An 18,768-nucleotide genomic window follows, 5' to 3' on the forward strand; every position below is an offset into this window, starting at 1 on the left:
AGGTCAGAATGCAGGCCATATGCACCCTGAATGCCATGATCAAGTAGAATTTAAATCCAGGTCACTCCAGCCCTTACCATTATCATACAGGCTCCACAAAAACAACAATGGGTATACAGATTTGGCAACCAGAATAAAAATTAAAAATAAGATAAAATAAGAGACAGTTACTCCTATGGGCCCATTATGCACGGAATGGAAGGTCCGCATTTGGGGTGGAATGGTGGTGGCTAAAATCACCAATTATGCACGCTGCAGGTGGCAACCGGGCGCAGAGTCAATGTATGCCGCCGAAAAAGCCACATTAGCGAGATGCGGAAGAAAGTGGAGCTTCCCGGGACCAGGGCGCAACCAGACGCGGCTCCGGAGTAGCCGCGTGCATAATTGGATACTTTGGGTTTTGCCGCCATTGCGTTCTGTCCCGTGGGTAAGCGGTTTGCTTCGCTTCTTCCTCCTCCGCGTTCTCCATGCCGCCATTTCAGCGGCCGTGCATAATAGGCCATGGTGAGGAAAAATATGAATTAGGCTTTCTCAAGTGCAATTCTCATACCTGTTTAAATTGTATCATGATGTCTTTAGAAAGTTCCATGTCCTTAAACATTCCTTCAAGCTTGCTAGTGAAAGCAGCTCCACATTCTGTAAAAGGATATTTGTATTGAAATTTCAGTTAGGCTTATTTTATGGATTCCAGTATAAAAGAGTGTGTCATTAACAAGAGGTCAAATAAATTCTATTATGTGAAAGAGCATGCATGGGAAAATTTGCAACCCTTCGACCAGCCTAAAGGGTAATTATTAAAAGCACTGAGGAGCTTCAGGTATGTGATTTCCCCCATAAGCAGGGCTAACAAGGGAGTGTGAAGGAAACTCATCTCAGACCATTTAACTGCTTCTTTGCAGCATTTATCACAGGAGGGAAAACACAGAGACAGCCAGAACAAGGAGAACTAAGAGAACAAATGAAAACCTTACCATGTTTGAGTTTGGAAAGCATGGATTTCTCAGCATCTACTGATGCACTTTTGCCCACTAATAGCCGCTTAGCTAGATCTTTTTTGTAAAAGGCCTCAAAAACATCCTTGCCTGTAGAAGACAGAAAGCTCATTTTTTTCAAAAGCTTCAGTGGAATTTTAACTGTAGCCCATTTACCAAGCATTAGAGATGAGCAACTATAGGCTCTTGGACCTCCTGAGGACAATACTGCAGCATATATACTCATCCCACCCACCATCCACCACCAACCCAAAGAAAGAGCAGGAGGGGACTGAGAGCTTGCCATGCAGACAGTAGCTAAGCTGAGAAGATGGCAGATGGTATCCATGAACATACCGTCTCCATGAACATGGAGAGTCCTGCAGTTCAGAGGTGGGGGTGGGGAGTCAATTTTCCAAGAGTCTTTATACTATACTGCTTGTGTGTATAGAAGTGTCATGTGTTCAGATAAATCAACATACTTGATTATTTACTTTGTATTAGATCAAGAAGGGTAGCCACGTTAGTCTGTCTGCAGCAATAGAAAAGAGCAAGAGTCCAATAGCACCTTAAAAACTAATAAAATTTGTGACAGGGTATGAGTATCCGAAGAAGTGAGTAGTGACTTACAGAAGCTCATAATTTGCCACAATCTTTTTTAGTTTTTAAGATGCTACTGGACTCTTGATCTTTTCTGCTACCCTGTAGTAGGACTTCACTCTAGTCTTCGAGACCCCAACTCAAGAAAGAATTCATGAACAGTTAACAGAGAGGACAAGAGCTATACAATTGTGGATTCTCTGAAACTTATACTGAACGTACGTTAAGGTTTGATTACTTGCAGCTGATCAATTCTAGAGAAAATTTTAGCTCTTACCGTATATGAACCTAAATATAATCATAATTTTATCCAGCATCTTTTCCAGCTCTTCATCAGTAGCCTCCTTGTTGCCTGCACGAAGTTTTGAATCTACATACTTAGCTGAAATAAAAACAGAATAAAGGATGTAATGGGATCTGAACTTGCAGGCCTTCACTTTACTCTGGAGCAGGCCCTGCAATCCCCACCCAACTGCTGCTGCTTATAATCAACAAGGAATGCCCTGTATGCAATGTTCAACTCTGACTCTTACAACATGAACACCTCTGCAGAAAAGAAACACACTGAACCACACAGAAGCACTTCTCTGAACAGTCTGCCTATTTGCACAGCTAAAGTTTTTATCAGGCCTGATTCAAGTCTGGTTCCAATTCCATTTCAAATTAAGCCAATGGTGCCAAGCCCCTCAAAGAAGCTGAACTAAACTAAGGCCAGATAAAAGGGATCTGTTAGTAGTTATGAGCAAGGTCAAGTGATCTACATGCTTTAATTGTACAACAAGAAGTTTTATTTATGGTCATTCAGATCAAAGTTCAAATGCACAATTAATAGTACCAAATGAATACAAAAAACAGATATTTGAATACCTGAGGGATGTTTAAGCAAAAAATATAAAACATGTTGGGGTTAAAGCCTCTACTCTGCAAGCTAATTTTTCAGAGCACATGGTTGACCTGGTTTGTGTGATGGAAACCTGGAACTGAGAGGACTATAGGAACTGAGAGGACTAGAGCAAGTTTGGAGGGACACTCACAATGAACATTCGAGAACACCTTACAGAATGCTGATGAAAGTCTATGAGATGGCGGCGAAGTCAGTAAAGCACAACTTTTACTCAACTGCAATTGCATCTGTGCACTCAGGCTCAGTACAATTATTGAGGTTAGTTCAATCCCTCACTGCCCTCAATGAAGGGCACCAAAACAAGAGCCAATTAGATATTAGCTGTGAGGCATTGGTGAGCCATTCCGCAGACAAAATCTTGACTCTCTGCCAAGACCTCCCTCCAGCCTTGTACACAGAAAGTGAACTAGAGGCCCCTTGGCCATCTCTGGAGAGAACACTGAGTTACTTCAGACGACTCTCATTAGCTGAAATGGACAGGATGCTAACAGCAACGAGGCCTACCAATTGCCAACTGGACCCATGCTCGTCATGGCTCCTAAAAATAACCAACATAAGAATAGGGGACCCTCATCCGGGAAACAATCAACCTCTCCCTCTTAATGGGAGAATTCACAGAAGGATTAGAAGAGTCAGTAGTATTGTTGCTGTTGCTGAAAAAAAAATTGAACCCAATTGAACTTAGCGTTTCTGGGAAAGCTGAATGAAAGGGCTGCTACGGATCAAATATCATTCCTGGAGGAAACTTCAGCCCCTGACCCATCCCAGTCAGGTTTCCAGCCTGGCCATGGGGTAGAAACAATGCTAGTCGCCATGATGGGATGACCTCCACTGCCAGCTAGACCAAGGCAGGTCAGCGCTGCTTGTACTATTAGATCTTTCATCAGCATTTGACACAGTTGACCATGAGCTCTTAAGCTCATTGCCTCGCCGATGCCAGGATATGGGGGACAGCTCTCAGATAGCTGACCTTCTTTTTCTGGGGTCGCAGACAGAGGGTAGCCATAGGAGAGGGTCTACCTGCCATCAGCTCACATATGGAGTCCCGCAGGGAGCAGTCCTCTCTCGAATCCTATTTAACATCTTCATGCCCCCTGTTGCTCAGCTGGTGCGAAGGTTTGGGCTGGGATGTCATCAATATGCAGATGACACGCAGCTCTTACTCCTGATGGATGATTGCCCTGATTCTCCCCTTGAATACTTTGCCCGATGCCTGGAAGTAGTGACGAGTTGGCTCAAACTGAGTCGTCTGAAGCTTAACACACTTCAAAGACTGCTGTGGCTGGGCAGGAAGGGTCCAAGCAAGGAAATGCGCCTGGAGTGCAACTATCAGTAGCTCACTCTGCCAGCAGCTGGGTGTGATCCTCAATGCCTCCCTCTCCATGGAGGCACAGGTCAAAGAGTAGAGCGGCAGGCCTTCTACCATCTGCTTCTAGCGTCCTACTTGGGCCCAGAACATGTAGCCATAGTGATCCATGTGACCGTCACCTCTAGACTAGACTTCTGTAATTCACTTTTTGCAGGCCTTCCCTTAATACTGACCTGAAAACCACAGTTGGTCCAAAATGCTGTGGCCAGGATCCTCACAAACACATTGTGGAGGTCCCACATCTGGCCTGCCCTCCAACAACTGCACTGGCTCCCAGTTGAATTCCAGATCAAGCTTAAGGTCTTGGTAATCACCATTAAGCCCATATGGGGTCTGGGCTCAGTATATCTGAGAGACTGCCTCTTTGGTGACACCTACCAAAGAGCCTTATGCTCTGCCACCTCCAACTGGCTTATGATCTCTGGCCCCAAAGAAGTGCAATAGGCCTCAACCAGGGTCAGAGCCTTCTCTGTCCTGGCCCCACTTGGTGGAATGAGCTCCCTGAAGTGGAATGAGCTCCCTGGGGCTTTCCTCACCTCCCTTAATTCCGCAGGGCCTGTAAAAGGGAGCGCCTCCATCAGGCACTCGGTTGAGGCTGACAGACTTAACATCATCTACTGGCCCCAGAGACGTCCCTTCTATATCATGAACCCAACGGACCTCCCTATGGCTTCTGTTTAGAAAGTCCTATTGTATTGTTAACTTTTATATTTTTGTTACTCAATTCTGGTTCTTATTGTTATGATTACAACGTATATCCCTATGCTTTATGTAAATTGCCCTGAGCTTTACGGGAGGCTGGTATACAAATACAATTAATTAATCAATCAATCAATCAATCAATCAATCAATTATAGAAGGTGGGGCAGTGCAGCAAAATGTGTTTGCTTGTTTCTAACTGGTCTCAAGCACAGGGACAGAATCTCCCTGAAAAGGGGATTTTTCTATAATGGCCTTCTGGAACAGCTGTGGGAAGCGCTGAGCATCTGGCCCTCCTCTGCTTGTTGATTTCTAGAGTAGCCAGGTATGGAGCTGGGACTAGCCGGTATCTAATCTTATCTGGAAGCAGGAAGTTGCTTTAATTGTAATAAAATCATTCCTAAGCACATCTTGAAATAGAGATGGCAGCCCTGAAATCATGTTCTCCTGGATAAAATAGATGCTTTGGAGGGTAGACTCTGGGGGACTGTACCTCAGACTGCATCCCCCAATCCCCAGGAGTTTCCCAACCTGGATCTGGCAACCCCACCTCCCCACAGATTTCCCTATATGATGCTCATCCCTTGCCAAAAAGCAGACATTTCTGATTGTATCTGCTACTGCTGCCATTAAGTTTAATGCCCACTCCTAACAAAACTTGGTTTTTCTAATTTTCATATTTATTTTCAATACATTCAAAACAAAGGTTTTGCCTTGTTAGATATAATGCAAACAAGACATGTCTGCCCCTGCCCACAAAACAAATGCAGTCTGCAAAAGTGAACCTAGGCAGACAACTGACTCACTATTAGGAATAAACCTATTTTGAGAGTGACATGGTAGATGGCCAAAAGAGATGGGGCATTTTCTGCCCTAGTGCCATAGATACAACTCCCTCTCCCATGCCTGGCATTAAATCTCAGGTTTAAGCACCAAGTAAAAACATTTCTACTCATTCTTTTTTGCTGACACATTTTAGCTAATCTTCCTTAAAAGCTTTCTCCCTTTAATATTGAAGCTCAAAATCCATAGTTACTGTTATAATGCTTTAGTGTGTATCTATTACTGATCATTATGAGTTGCTGCATTGTTCTGGCTGAAAGATTTTTAGGCCAAGCGATACTTCATTTGATACTTCTGCTGTTGGATGTGCTGGCTGTTTTAGGATTCCCCTATACACTTGCTTTTTCTGCTTTATTAATTCTTCTAGGAAATATAGTTATATTGATGACTGTAAGCCTATGTATTTTACGAAAACCAAATAAACCCATCTCTGAACACAAAAGACAGTGCTACAGAAACTGATCTAATAGCTGGAGGGTGTACTGCAGACCAAATAAGTGACTGAAAGCTCCCCTCCCCACACAAGCTCCAGCAACTGATGGATGTTCTGATATTCAGTTTGTGAAAGCAACAGCACTGCTTTGACTGAGAAATCATAAAACAATTAAGTCCTCACTAAGTTTAAGACTATACCTTTGTGTTAAAAATTTGCAATATGATAAGCTTAATAATTTATATCATATACTTAAAAAGGTAAAGGTATCCCCTGTGCAAGCACTGAGTCATGTCTGACCCTTGGGGTGACGCCCTCTAGCATTTTCATGGCAGACTCAATACGGGGTGGTTTGCCAGTGCCTTCCCCAGTCATTACCGTTTACCCCCCAGCAAGCTGGGTACTCATTTTACCGACCTCGGAAGGATGGAAGGCTGAGTCAACCTTGAGCCATCTGCTGGGATTGAACTCCCAGCTCATGGGCAGAGCTTTCAGACTGCATGTATGCTGCCTTACCACTCTGCGCCACTCAGTTTTATTAAACATGAAGCCAAGATGACTGTAAAAAGGAAGCCTGAAGTAGTGTGATCAGCTTTCTTAAGGGAATACGCCAACAGCACATCTGTTTTAGGGTTAGCAAGTTTCATAATTTTCTTCACTAACAACCAATGGTTGTTGCTGACATCCTAAGATGATAATTGTGGCATAATGAAAAACGTACCTATGAGCTCTGCAGGTTTATTTGGCCTTTTGTTGATGAAAGTTTCAAAAGCTTCTTTCATGGCATTGACAAACTTCTCATTCTTCAGAAAGCAAATATCAATGATATGATCAACTTTATCCTTAAAGTCCAGCAGTTCTTGGACCATAGTTTTGTCTTTTTCTGGATTAATTACAATAGTGCTACCAAATGCCTGTAAAATAAAAACATCATATCAAAAAGGGCTGCTGGCCTTCTGAAAGTCTGACATTCACCATGCCAGACTTTCCACTCACTCATCCTGCATCTTACTCTAACAATCAGACTAATAACACAAACAAATCCCACCTCCTGGCAGACTTAGTCAGAGTGATGCAGACATGGTGGAGATTATTTTTAAAATATTATAATCTTTATGGAAAGTAGTGAAAATCCAAACTATTACTATAGATATGTGACACAGTATCACATTTGTGTAGTTAGACACCATGTTGCAACGTCAAGATTTGAATGCAGCTTAGAGTTTCTATTTCCAACTGCATCCCCAAATATCTCCTCATGCTTTACAGATAGATATCCTCCCCTCGATAGTCAAAATTTATTTCAAGACTGAAATTACAATTAATTCAATATAGTTTTATTATACTGGTGATAGCTTGGAACACTCCACATTAGACTATTCTGTCCACTCCTTGATCCAATGATTTGGATATAGGAATATTTTGTTTTGGCCTTTGTTTTTCAGCAATAAGCCTACTAATAATAATATACAGGATTGTTCCCTCAACCCAATAAATGTAGGACCTGCTCTTAAGCTTGACAGAAAGAAGATAATCACATGTCTGTACCTTTATATATTCGATCCAGTGCTGCAAGAGAACTTGCACACCGCCTTTCACCCGACTGAACAGCTGATACAGTACAGACAAATCTTGAATTCGATTTTCATCCAGGAGATGGTTTAAACCTGCACATTTTCAATATTATAGCAGATTACAATCATTCCAAATGATGCATTTTTGTTCAAGAAAAACATATGTTTTCAGCTCAGTTCATGAGACAACAGACCATTTCTTCCCATTACTGCTTCAGTTACACAAAGTTTGCCAGAATGAAACAAAGGGGGGAAATGGCAAATGTACATTGTTTCTGCAGGAGTTATGGCTTCTTTCATGGACAAAGGCTATTGAATTATGAATAAGAATACAGAAGGAACTAAGTACATAATTAAAAGAGAAAATTGGGTGACTTACCTGTAACGGTTGTTCAATGATGTTGCGTGTGCAGGCACACACTGGGACTTTGCAAGCACAGGCCAGCCATGGAAAGTTTTCTCCAGCTAAGCTCCTATAGGGGGTGCTACTGCCCCGACATGGTACGCATGCATGTGGGTTCCCACCAAGATGCACACTTGATCAGAGGCAGAGCACCCCATACCCTTAGTTCCAAACTGCTGCTGGGAACCTAGGCTGGACCGATCTGAATCAAGACATCCCAAGACAGAAGGCTCACAGAGTGGATGGAAGGGGGAATGTGTTTCTGCAAACAAGACGTCAATGAACAATGGTTACAGGTAAGTGCAACGCCGTTTTCATTATCCGTCTTGTGATGCAGCCCCACATTGGGACCTTCACGAGCTGAATACCTGAGGAGGTGGGGTGAGCCCTTACGAAGTAAGTATAAAATATATATTTAAAAATGATGTCAGAAAAAAGCCTAATTAAGCAAAGAAATATCTGTTTCTGTAAGAAATACCATTGAGACCTCATGAGACTATGCAGAGAGATTTCTGCAGGTATTTTGTGGCTTGTTAGACAATCTACAACCAACACTGCTGAAGATTCCAAGCCTTAGTTGCCACCATGTAAGAATAATGGGGATGACAAAATAGATTAAGAGGGAGGAGGCATCAGCAATGCTGAAATGTCAAGATGAAGAAGGGGGAGGAAAACAGAACAATCTGCGTAGGGTGTGAGGGCGGCAGAGGCTGCCTGTAGAAGAAAGGGGAAATTTTAAGTAGGTAGGTGGGTGGAGAAGAAAAAAAGGAGTGGATGCAGATATAGCCAAGTGGTGCCTAAGAGAAAATGCACAAGGGAGATGGGACATGAGACTCCCCCCCCCCAAGTTCTCTTAGGTTCTACATTTTTATTAATAGTGTTGTATGTTCCTGTGATAACTTTAGCCACAAAATCAGACAAGACACAAGGATCAAAGGAATAAAAGTGGATGACAATTTAAAATTATAAGTTATACAGAGACATGATTTTAACAGTTTTGGATAAAAAAAAAAAAACCTTACAGTATGTCATGGAACATAATGAAGAATGTGGATCCCTTTCAGGAAATTAAAATTAATAGGAAGAAGACAAAAATGATAACAAAAATTCTTAATGGAACAAGAAGAAATATTATAAAAAGTACAGAATACACTGTAGCCATTGATTCTATTAAATATTGGGGGATATAAATGTGTCCAGACAAAACTAATCTTTTCAAAAAAAATGATCTGGAAACTGATAAGCAGACTTGTCCAGATGAAAATAATTAACTGTTTCAAACCTGGGTAGAATTTCAGCAAAAGCAAACGTATTGCCAAAATTAATTTTTTAATTCTAAACACTACCTATACATATAAAAGAAAAAAACACTGAGAGAGTCATAAAGAAAGATAAATAAATTTAATTGGAATTGAAAGAAACCAAGAATAAGTGTTAAAATTCTCCAAAATGAGAAAAAGAGATGATGGTTAGCAGTTCCAAATATAAAATTATAGTATCAAATGGCAGGTCTGATCTGAATTGAAGACTGGATTAAAAATCTGAAAGGCTAAAGAAGTTAATAAACATAGAAGGTGGAGCTTTAGGAGAAATAACAGCTGATTACAAAACAAAAAGATCATTTACTACATTATTACTTCAGTTAAGAACAGAAGAAAACAAATGAAAAAATGTATGATTAAAAAGATGCAAAATTTTACAAAGCAATTGCCTTTGCAACAGCGGGAATGGTTATGGGGAAAAGAAATTAAGTTCACAGCCAGTCAGTTGTTAAGAGAAAGTTGGTATAAAATGTTTTTCAGATGGTATATTACTCCAAAGGATATTTAAAAAGTAGATAAATTTTACAAAGGAAAACGTTCAAAACATCAAGATATAGACAGAACCTTTTACCATATGTGGTGGATGTAAAAAACAAAAAGATATTGGAAGGAAACACATGCAAAAATGTAGGATATATTACAATTACACATGGAAGCTAAGAATATGCCATTAGAAATATTTCCTAAGAAATTAATAAAAGTTTTGGAAGAGATATTGTAATATATAGTGACAGCAGCTAGAACCATCCGTTTAGCAAAATGAAAAACAGATGTTTGGCCAATCTTAGAAGAATGGGAAAATAAATTTGCTGGTTATGCAATAATAGTGAAATTAACAACTTATTTGAGAAACAGATCAATTTCAAAAGTTGAGGAGAGAGTGTTTATCATATAAGCAGGAGACAAACTTAGAATGAAAAACAATTTATAAACCCTATATAAATGTATTACAATGCAGAAGCAGAATGAGAACAAGTTTTGAATATAAAGGTATAAGGAAGAGGATTCTGAACAAAAATATATGATGAAATTAATAATATTGCTATGACATTTGAAATTTAAATGTTTGAAGTAAGGACTATTGTATTTTGAAGAGAATGTCCTGAAGATTATAATAATGAAGGGGATGTTGGGGAGAAATATTTTCTGTTTTTTACCTGGCAGTGTATGATGATTTTTGATATGTACTATTTGGTATGTAGTTCCTCCTTTTTCTTTTGTGTTCCTTTTATTTTGGCATGTTATTTTTTAAAAATAAATATATATTTTAAAAATAGTGGTATGTGTTCCTAATGCCTTCAGGGAATTAAGAAACTCCTTTCCCTCCAACAGACTTTGGTGCAACATTGGTATAATTCCTGAAGAGACTACACTGGTACCATTCCTTTCTGATAGTACTTTTTCATATATAATCATTGTCAGAATTGCCCAGGGAGTATAGGTCAATGCCTAAAGATTTGATTTTGGAAGTTATCAGTTGAGACCATTTCAAAATATAAAAAGGTAAAGGTATCCCCTGTGCAAGCACCGAGTCATGTCTGACCCTTGGGGTGACGCCCTCTAGCGTTTTCATGGCAGACTCAATGCGGGGTGGTTTGCCAGTGCCTTCCCCAGTCATTACCGTTTACCCCCCAGCAAGCTGGGTACTCATTTTACCGACCTCGGAAGGATGGAAGGCTGAGTCAGCCTTGAGCCGGCTGCTGGGATCGAACTCCCAACCTCATGGGCAAAGCTTTCAGACAGCTGCCTTACCACTCTGCGCCACAAGAGGCTCTTAAAATATACAGGTCCACAAATAAGGAAGGAACCAGACTATTTGGCAGTACATTAAATTGTATCTGGAGCTAACATTATGTCATAGTCTTGGTGTAAGGACCATTTCATATTATACTAGAAAAGAAGCCCTAGATACCTAAATGACTTCTGTTCGATATCTCTTCCCTTGATTTTCCAAGAAATGCATTCCATGATTTAGAGAAAACCAGAATATTGGCCATTTACTGTACATATGGCCTATTTATGTTACATTATGTTTACTTTCAAGCTCTTATCCGTATTTGCTTTTCTTTTAGCATCATTCATCCTTACTCCAAAAATACATCTGAAAACACTGCTGTGACTCCTTACCTCAGGCAGGGAGAATGGGAATTGTGGTACCTTCCTAATTATTAATTAATTGGATTTCTTACTCACCTCTCCTCGGAGGCTCAAGGCGAGTTACAAGACATAAAAACCCAGTAAAAACCATACAGTAAAATCCATAAAAACAAGAATACATACAATTAACAAACATAATAAAACAAGTGAAATTAACAAGATGCGGCGAAAAACTCAAACCTATCTATACCGCCCCTCAGTAACCATCCGGGGGGGAGGGAGGGGAGACAGAGGGCACTAGTATTATTTCATGAACTGGATAGCAAAGGGTGTTAAAGCAGCACCTGACCATGTCATTTCCTTACAGCACAGGAAATGAAAGCCCCAAAGAAGCAGTAAACAGAAATTTTCGATAAAGAAAGATACATTACCTTTCTGTAGAATGGCTGTTAAATGTTCACCTAGAAGTTGTTTTTCTACAGTAGCAATTAGTGGTTTTCTATAGGAAAAAAAGGTTTAGAATTACATTTCTTTGGTTCACCATAAACCATTTTCAGACCAACCAACTGGAACACTAGAAGCTATGCTTCACATGGTAGCATCCCAACTATTTAAAATGTTGTGGTTTACATCATTATTTTAAAAAGCATGACTCAGTTTGGACGTGCCCCACCCCCACATTTCTTAAAAATTTCTAATAAATGCAGAAGCTAACAAAATAATATATGTAACACTTCGGCTGTTTTCAGGGCTTGGAAAAAAATCATTTTCAATTGCTATGGGTGAGGTAACAAGGGAAAGACAAGGGTGGCAAATGATGGAATTATAGCTTGCTTGGTTCTCCACATTTAGTACATAACCCCCACATCAGCAAAAAGCAATTATTGGGATTTACACACTTACTGGGTGCTTTGATCCAAGTAAGTGATAATCCTGTCTTGCTCTTCCTCCAAACGTTTGTTCACATGATGAAGATATTCTGGAACCTGCCAGATTGGGGAAACAGAAAAGTTAAATACAGTGGAACTCTTCAAAAACCTCATAATATAGCCTTCTTGAGAAGTAAAGAAGAAGAGCTGTTTTTTATACTGCACTTTTCACTACGTGAAGGAGTCTCAAAGTGGTTTACAATCGCCTTCCCTGTGACACCCTTTGGGGTAGGTGAGGCTGAGAAAGCTTCAGACAGGGCAGCTTGGTCAGAGCAGCACTATCAGGGGTGTGACGAGGCCAACATCACACAGCTGGCTGCATGTGGATGAGCGGGGTATTAATCCCAGCTCACCAGATTAGAAATTGCTGCTCTTAACTACTATACCACACTGGGTCTGAAGCCTGGACAAGCAAGTCATTTCACTGACAGTATGCCTCCTGTTAGCTATTCTCTGACCTTTTTCACACGGGGAATAAGGTTTGGACTGGCACTCGTCTGGCAGTGGGGTTAAACTGTTTTCACGTGACGTTGGCGCCAACCCGGGCCTGATTCAGGCCATCCATTGCCCTGCGGCAAGGGAACACGGATATTTCTGCATTCCCTTTTCCGCCCCGGGCACCAACAGGGCCAAGCCCATGTGGCAGAGAAGAGCTGGGCCTTCCAGGCCTGGGTCTTCCCCTCCTCTGGACCAAATACAGTGTCCCAGAAGGGATACAAAAATGCTCTAGGTGGCTAAAGCCACCTGGGACATTTTTTGTTTAGGAATGCAGTATTGCTATTGCATTCCTAAACGGCCCCTGCCACCCACCCCCAACATGGTAGAACCTTTCTGCTCTGGCTGCCTCGCATTGAGGCAGAAATCCACGGCGGACAATGTGCGATGCCATCAACGGTGCTCTATGGGGACACAGGAAGTGGCAGGGCAAACTGCCTCATTGCAAAGAACTGGCAGCAGTCTGCTGCAGCTACCACCATACAGAATGGGTATTTATGAGACAAATGTCACAGGAGATACCATTCACTCTTAAGTTAGGAGCTAAACAATCTCACGGCTACTTTAATCAACAGGTCAACAAAATACCTCTCTTTCTTGCATTAGCCTCTGTCCTTCTGCTGCATACAGCCGATTTGTCTCTTCCAAAAATCTGTGTTCAAAAGAATCCTGATAAATCTGGGGGGGACAAACAAAAGTAAATTGCTTTTTAAAAGAGGTTCCTGTAGCTACTCTCTTATACAGGCTTAAATAAGATACAGGTACAGAAGCCTTAAAGGCATAATGAGAAATAAAATTAAGGCAATACAAAGTAATAAAATTAAAAATCAAACAAGGTTACTCAGTTTCGTTAAAAAGAAGGAATTAATTCTAAAAGCCTTGCCTAAAAATGATGCAATATGGGAGATTCAAAATAATATGAGGAAGAAGATCAGGGACCATAAATGAATACGGTTATACTTCCCTAAGAGAACGTTAGAAAGGAAAGAGTTCAGCCGAGCAAGCATGAAAGTTTTCCTGTCGGGGTAAGCTTCAATAATGGTAAGGTGGGTGGTGGTGCGGATAACTTTATATAACGGTATAATATTCCATACAGAGGGAGAGCGACATAGAGATGTAAACGACAGTAAGGTTTGATACACAATGTCCTCCAGTCTTCTTGCTATGAGCTTATATATACTTTTCTCCTCAAGATCCATCAAAGAGTGCAAGTCTAAGCCCAATGAGAGGGGTTTGTTAGAAAGTCTGCAAGACCAATTGGAATTGTGAGGATAATTTAACAGGTTACTTGACTGAGCCCTAAAATGAAAACTGATCCAATACCTAAAGGTAAGAGACCAGGCTCTGGTTTCAAGCCTCCGTTGGCCTAGTTCAGCAATTAAAGTGTGATTAGCCACATTTCTAGGGACTCGAAATAACGATCTGAGATTGTAAGCCGTGACTTCTTTGGGTAGGCTTAAATAAAGAACTGTGTTTTACTCACCTGCAAATCTGAAAGCATGCTTAGAAGGCTGCGGAGCAGGCTCCTGTCAATAGCCTCGCCATTTCTCTCTCTCTCAATCAACAGAAGAATGCCATCAATAGTCTTGTTCTGAACCTTCTGATCACTGATTATATGAGTCCTGAATAACTCTAGCCCCATATCCCTGAAGGAAAAGCAGCGAATTTTAAACACACCAAAATGAAGCAGAGTCCACAGGCACATGCAGAATTATACCAGAAACCTTGGCATATATCCATTTTGTTACAAGTGACTAGCCACCTAAGTATGTGGAAATGAACCATAGTTTTTACGTACTCATGGCATGAACCCTCTACCAAAGTAATGGTTGATTTAGAGCAGGGGTAGTCAAACTGCGGCCCTCCAGATGTCCATGGACTACAATTCCCAGGAGCCCTTGCCAGCATTCGCTGGCGAATGCTGGCAAGGGCTCCTGGGAATTGTAGTCCGTGGACATCTGGAGGGCCGCAGTTTGACTACCCCTGAATTAGAGGAATACTATTTTCTTCTGCCCCTCTGGTATTTGGCTGTGTATTATAACCAGAGATAAAAGGGTAAAGGTGAACAAGTATACTCATACCTCACATTCAGCACTCAGAAATTCTGACCAGGTTGTCTGTAACTGTCACTTATACAAGATCTTGTCAGATTTCAGAAGTACTAAGCAGATGTACAAAGCAAGCACATATTTCAGAACACTCAAAGGCACCATATTAGTTATGATTATAAAATCTGAGATTTATATCCACAAGTAACAGTCACAGGTACATTTATGTGTATGAACGATGCACTGTTACATGGATGGAAATGTTGGTAAATACTAAACACTGTGTACTCTTTCAAACAAAAGACAAGCTTGGAAAAATTTTAAAGTATCTCAGCCTAAATTAGTATTTGAAAACTCTGAAAATGACTGAATTAGCTCAGAAAGCCCTGCTGATTCCCTATACGCATTACTGGGCATGAATTAACACGAGACACTATTTGATCTCTTAACTGTTATGTTACCTAAAATCAGCATACACAAGCTATTAATGCAATAAACGTTTTCATTTCATAGAGAATTTGCATCCATCAGTCAAAACAGAAATTAAGAAAAACTGCTTATCTACATTTGAGAGAGCATTTGGAAATCTTAAAAAAGAGATCTATACTAGTATTTCTCACCAAATTGATGGCAGCATTGAATTCTGAAGTACGTAGGTTCGATCCAGAAACAAAAAGATACTTCTAATCATTATCTGTAAAGAAACAAGGCATAAGGCTGTGCATGAAATTAAGCATATTATGTCTATCATATGTAGACACATAAGAGCTTATTCTTGTGCCCTATCCCTAAACATATTTACTGGGAAGGAAATGCTGTTTCAGTGGGATATATATTCAAATGTGTATACTTACAACAGCAAGGTTATGAAGTTTCTCCCTTCTATTCCTTTATGATTAATGATGATTATTAATAGAGTGCATTTCCCTTTACTGGCCTTTCCATGTGCTAAGTTTCAAGTACCAAAATAATGGCAACTGGCACTATGAAATTCCATTCAGCCCAGATTCATCCCAAAATCTGAGCCAGAGTACCAAAATCTGAACCAGGGTACCTCCAGAAGCCATTCTCGTTTTGCCTAACATACACTAAATATGATTTTAACTGCTGGGGATTCATTTTATACGCAATATCTCAATGTTGTTGTCCAACCCAAAGCTTGGTGATGGAACAAATCAGAAATAGAAAGAAACTGTATACAAGGAGGGATATCTTAACATACATGTTGTGACTTGTATGTTGTATAATGTAATGATACAACACGAGCTAAGCTTAAAATCCAGAAATAGCCCAAAGAAGGTACAAATCAGACAAAAATGTCAGAATCCAGAAAAGCAGAAAGATAAAAATTATGTTCTAAATACCATTAATTATTTCTGAGCATGTGACTAACAAAAAAGTAATGTTGGTGTGACTATAAGATTCAGGGTTATTTATAAGACAATACCAGGTAGTGGGTTATTTACAGGCCAAAAATTATTTGCAGGCAATGAGGACAAACAGGGTCAGATCCACAGATCCTGCTGTACAAGCCAAAAGCATTTATATTCTCACAGGTGTGCACATTGTCAATCTTCGTTCCCCACCTCTACCTGTGCTCCCTGAAAACCTATTTTAGGATCCTGGACCTTCTAGGCAAGCTTTTAGGGAGCTGCAGGCAGTGGCCTTTGGAGCAAGCTTACTTAAGTAGTCTTTAAATTGAGAGTAAACCTTACCATCTGTCTGCAATGGTCTTGCCAACACTTGTCTATTTTCTTAAGAAAAAGAACACTGTCCAACGAATCCATAAGGAATCAGTTAAGAATGTCTTAACAAATTATGATGTAAAAAACCAAGAGGCTAATGACACCACAGCTCTACACCATTATTAATTTTTAAAAACTAATTTTATTAATTCTAAAAGTCAAGCTAAATTTTAAAGCATTTGTATGTTTTAATTTTGGATATGGCTCCTAAGTCCAAATATCCACCTAAAGTCAGCTAAAAGCACAAACACCAGAACTAATTCTCAGTACTAATATAAGGGTACAGTGTTTATCAAACATTTACTGTGATGCAGTTCTGTTGGAGTATAGCCACATGAAAAACCAGCCTTCCATATCAGATGATTTGTGATCTGGTGTCACAATCATGCACAGAGCCTGGCATACACCTAAGATTTTCTTGTTAATTTCCTTTCAAAAATGTAGACCTCAAATTGCTTCCTTGCACTTAAAACAAACAAAACAAACAAAAGACTTCAAGGTACTGATAAATGAATGATTGAGAGCAAGGGAAGAAAAAAATGTGGCATGCACATATCTCTGAACTGTAGCCATTAGAAGAACAGCAACAAATCAAGAGATTTGAATACCTGACTTCTTCCACACCATCCCCCACAGTAAGAACTCCCAACCTCTAAAATTCAAGTTTAAACACATGAGATGTTAAAATCTGCAGTGAATATGGCATGAGATGTTCCTCAGGAAATATAAGAAGTTAGAGTAGTTATTAGTTATGACTAGAACCCCATTTTTAATTCTAGGATTGTCCATAACCTCATCAGCCCTGAACATAAGATACTTCTCTTGTTAATCACTCTTTGATAATTAAACATTAATATTTTGATTCCTTCTGTCCTGTTCAAATGTCTGTACTACTTCTATGCCTTCCAAACTGGCATATAATCATTAGGTTTTGCACTATCACTTCACGAAGAGCCAAAGCTTCATCACACAGTCTTGCCACAAATAATAATTCTGGCTGCTTCTTAATCTATTATATTATCAAAATGTTGTTTACAGGATTCCAAAGCCAGAGGCAAGAAGATAAAATTCATCTTTGTAACATTAATGATTTACTAATCAAAAGGATATTCTCTGAACTGATGAATCTGTGCTTTGATGTGGTCTTCACAAATCTGTCTTAATTGTTTGTACAAATTAGCAGAAATCTTGTAGGAGCAGAGATTTTCAACAGCCTGTAAAAGCACAAAAAGTAAGTGAGATACACAGATTTAAGGGAAACTCCAAATAAAAAATGTGAACAGTATAACTGGCTTTGAACCCTACATGTGATTTTGGAATCCCATCTCTAATCTAAACCTGCTTATTTATATGGTATTTTAAAGAACAAAAGTCTAAGAGAGTTCTTCCTAGATATTTCTAAATCATCTGGGTCTGTCTGATGTGAGAACAGCTAGCATTTTTAAATTCAATAATTAGCTTTTACATTACCATCTCTAAAAATACTCACTAACCCAACACAAGGCAGCACTGAATACACAGATTCTAAATGTATAGCCCATCAATTGTCACTGAGGATAATTTTGAAGATTCTAAGCACAATACCAACTATCAAAATGAATTATCATATAGTCTTGCTTGAAGAAACACAGATAGTTGGTTTTCTACAGCAAAGAGTATGGTTTCCTTTTTGTTCAAGGAGAGTTGTATGTAAAGAGCCACAGCAATAGAACAAATTCCCTAATATTCTCCTTCCAGCATTTGCTTCCTTCACCTTCTCAGCTGCAGGGGACAGAGTTTATGAGAACGAGACAGCTTTCTTAATAACTCAAAGAGACTTAACTAGGACACTCAGGAAAATATTTCTAATGATGATACTGCCATCCTCTGGAAATAATTCATATTGGTCTAGCACAAGTTCTGCATGGGTACAACAGGAAGAAGAAAACAGGGAGGGTGGAAAGATGTCAGACGTATAATCATCCCTTTAGCAACAGCTTTTCTAATTCAGCTCAGTTAGAAGCATTACTGAATCACACATGATGGTCCATCCCCTGGTGCAGAGACCTTGTTATAGGTGGACACAGGAAGGATTCTGGGAATTTGCATTCATTAGCTACATTGTCACTGTATAGCTACAATTGGCAGAATGCAATTGCTCAGAGCTTCTCCTACAGATTCCTCGGAAGAACTGATGTGGGCTTGACACTGCCTGAAGGTCTGAGCTTCCTTTAATATCGACTCTCTTAGAGCTCTTTTTTCAAAGGAGTCTGCTCTGCCTAGTCAAGACTAAGGATGGTACCCAGGAGGCAGATTCATTCAACAAGGCTCCCAAAGTTCTTTCATGATGTCCTGCA

At 39.9% G+C, this 18,768-nt stretch overlaps 1 protein-coding gene across 2 annotated transcripts in view; it reads right to left on the minus strand.

The window, feature by feature from the left end:
* The window catches only part of CUL4B (cullin 4B), a 37,353-nt gene that overhangs the window by 9,698 nt on the left and 8,887 nt on the right, over positions 1-18,768 (minus strand). For both annotated transcript variants that reach the window (XM_077308720.1, XM_077308721.1), the window contains exons 4-15: positions 17,543-17,646; positions 16,403-16,472; positions 15,308-15,381; positions 14,123-14,285; positions 13,228-13,317; positions 12,119-12,201; positions 11,647-11,714; positions 7,368-7,486; positions 6,541-6,733; positions 1,849-1,953; positions 972-1,082; positions 551-636 (exon numbers count right to left, since the gene is read on the minus strand). In XM_077308720.1, coding sequence (XP_077164835.1) covers positions 551-636; positions 972-1,082; positions 1,849-1,953; positions 6,541-6,733; positions 7,368-7,486; positions 11,647-11,714; positions 12,119-12,201; positions 13,228-13,317; positions 14,123-14,285; positions 15,308-15,381; positions 16,403-16,472; positions 17,543-17,646 — 1,266 coding nt within the window. The remainder of the gene's footprint in view (positions 1-550; positions 637-971; positions 1,083-1,848; positions 1,954-6,540; positions 6,734-7,367; positions 7,487-11,646; positions 11,715-12,118; positions 12,202-13,227; positions 13,318-14,122; positions 14,286-15,307; positions 15,382-16,402; positions 16,473-17,542; positions 17,647-18,768) is intronic.

This window comes from Paroedura picta, chromosome 13 (genome assembly GCF_049243985.1).
Source record: "Paroedura picta isolate Pp20150507F chromosome 13, Ppicta_v3.0, whole genome shotgun sequence".
Taxonomy (NCBI): Eukaryota; Metazoa; Chordata; class Lepidosauria; order Squamata; family Gekkonidae; genus Paroedura; species Paroedura picta.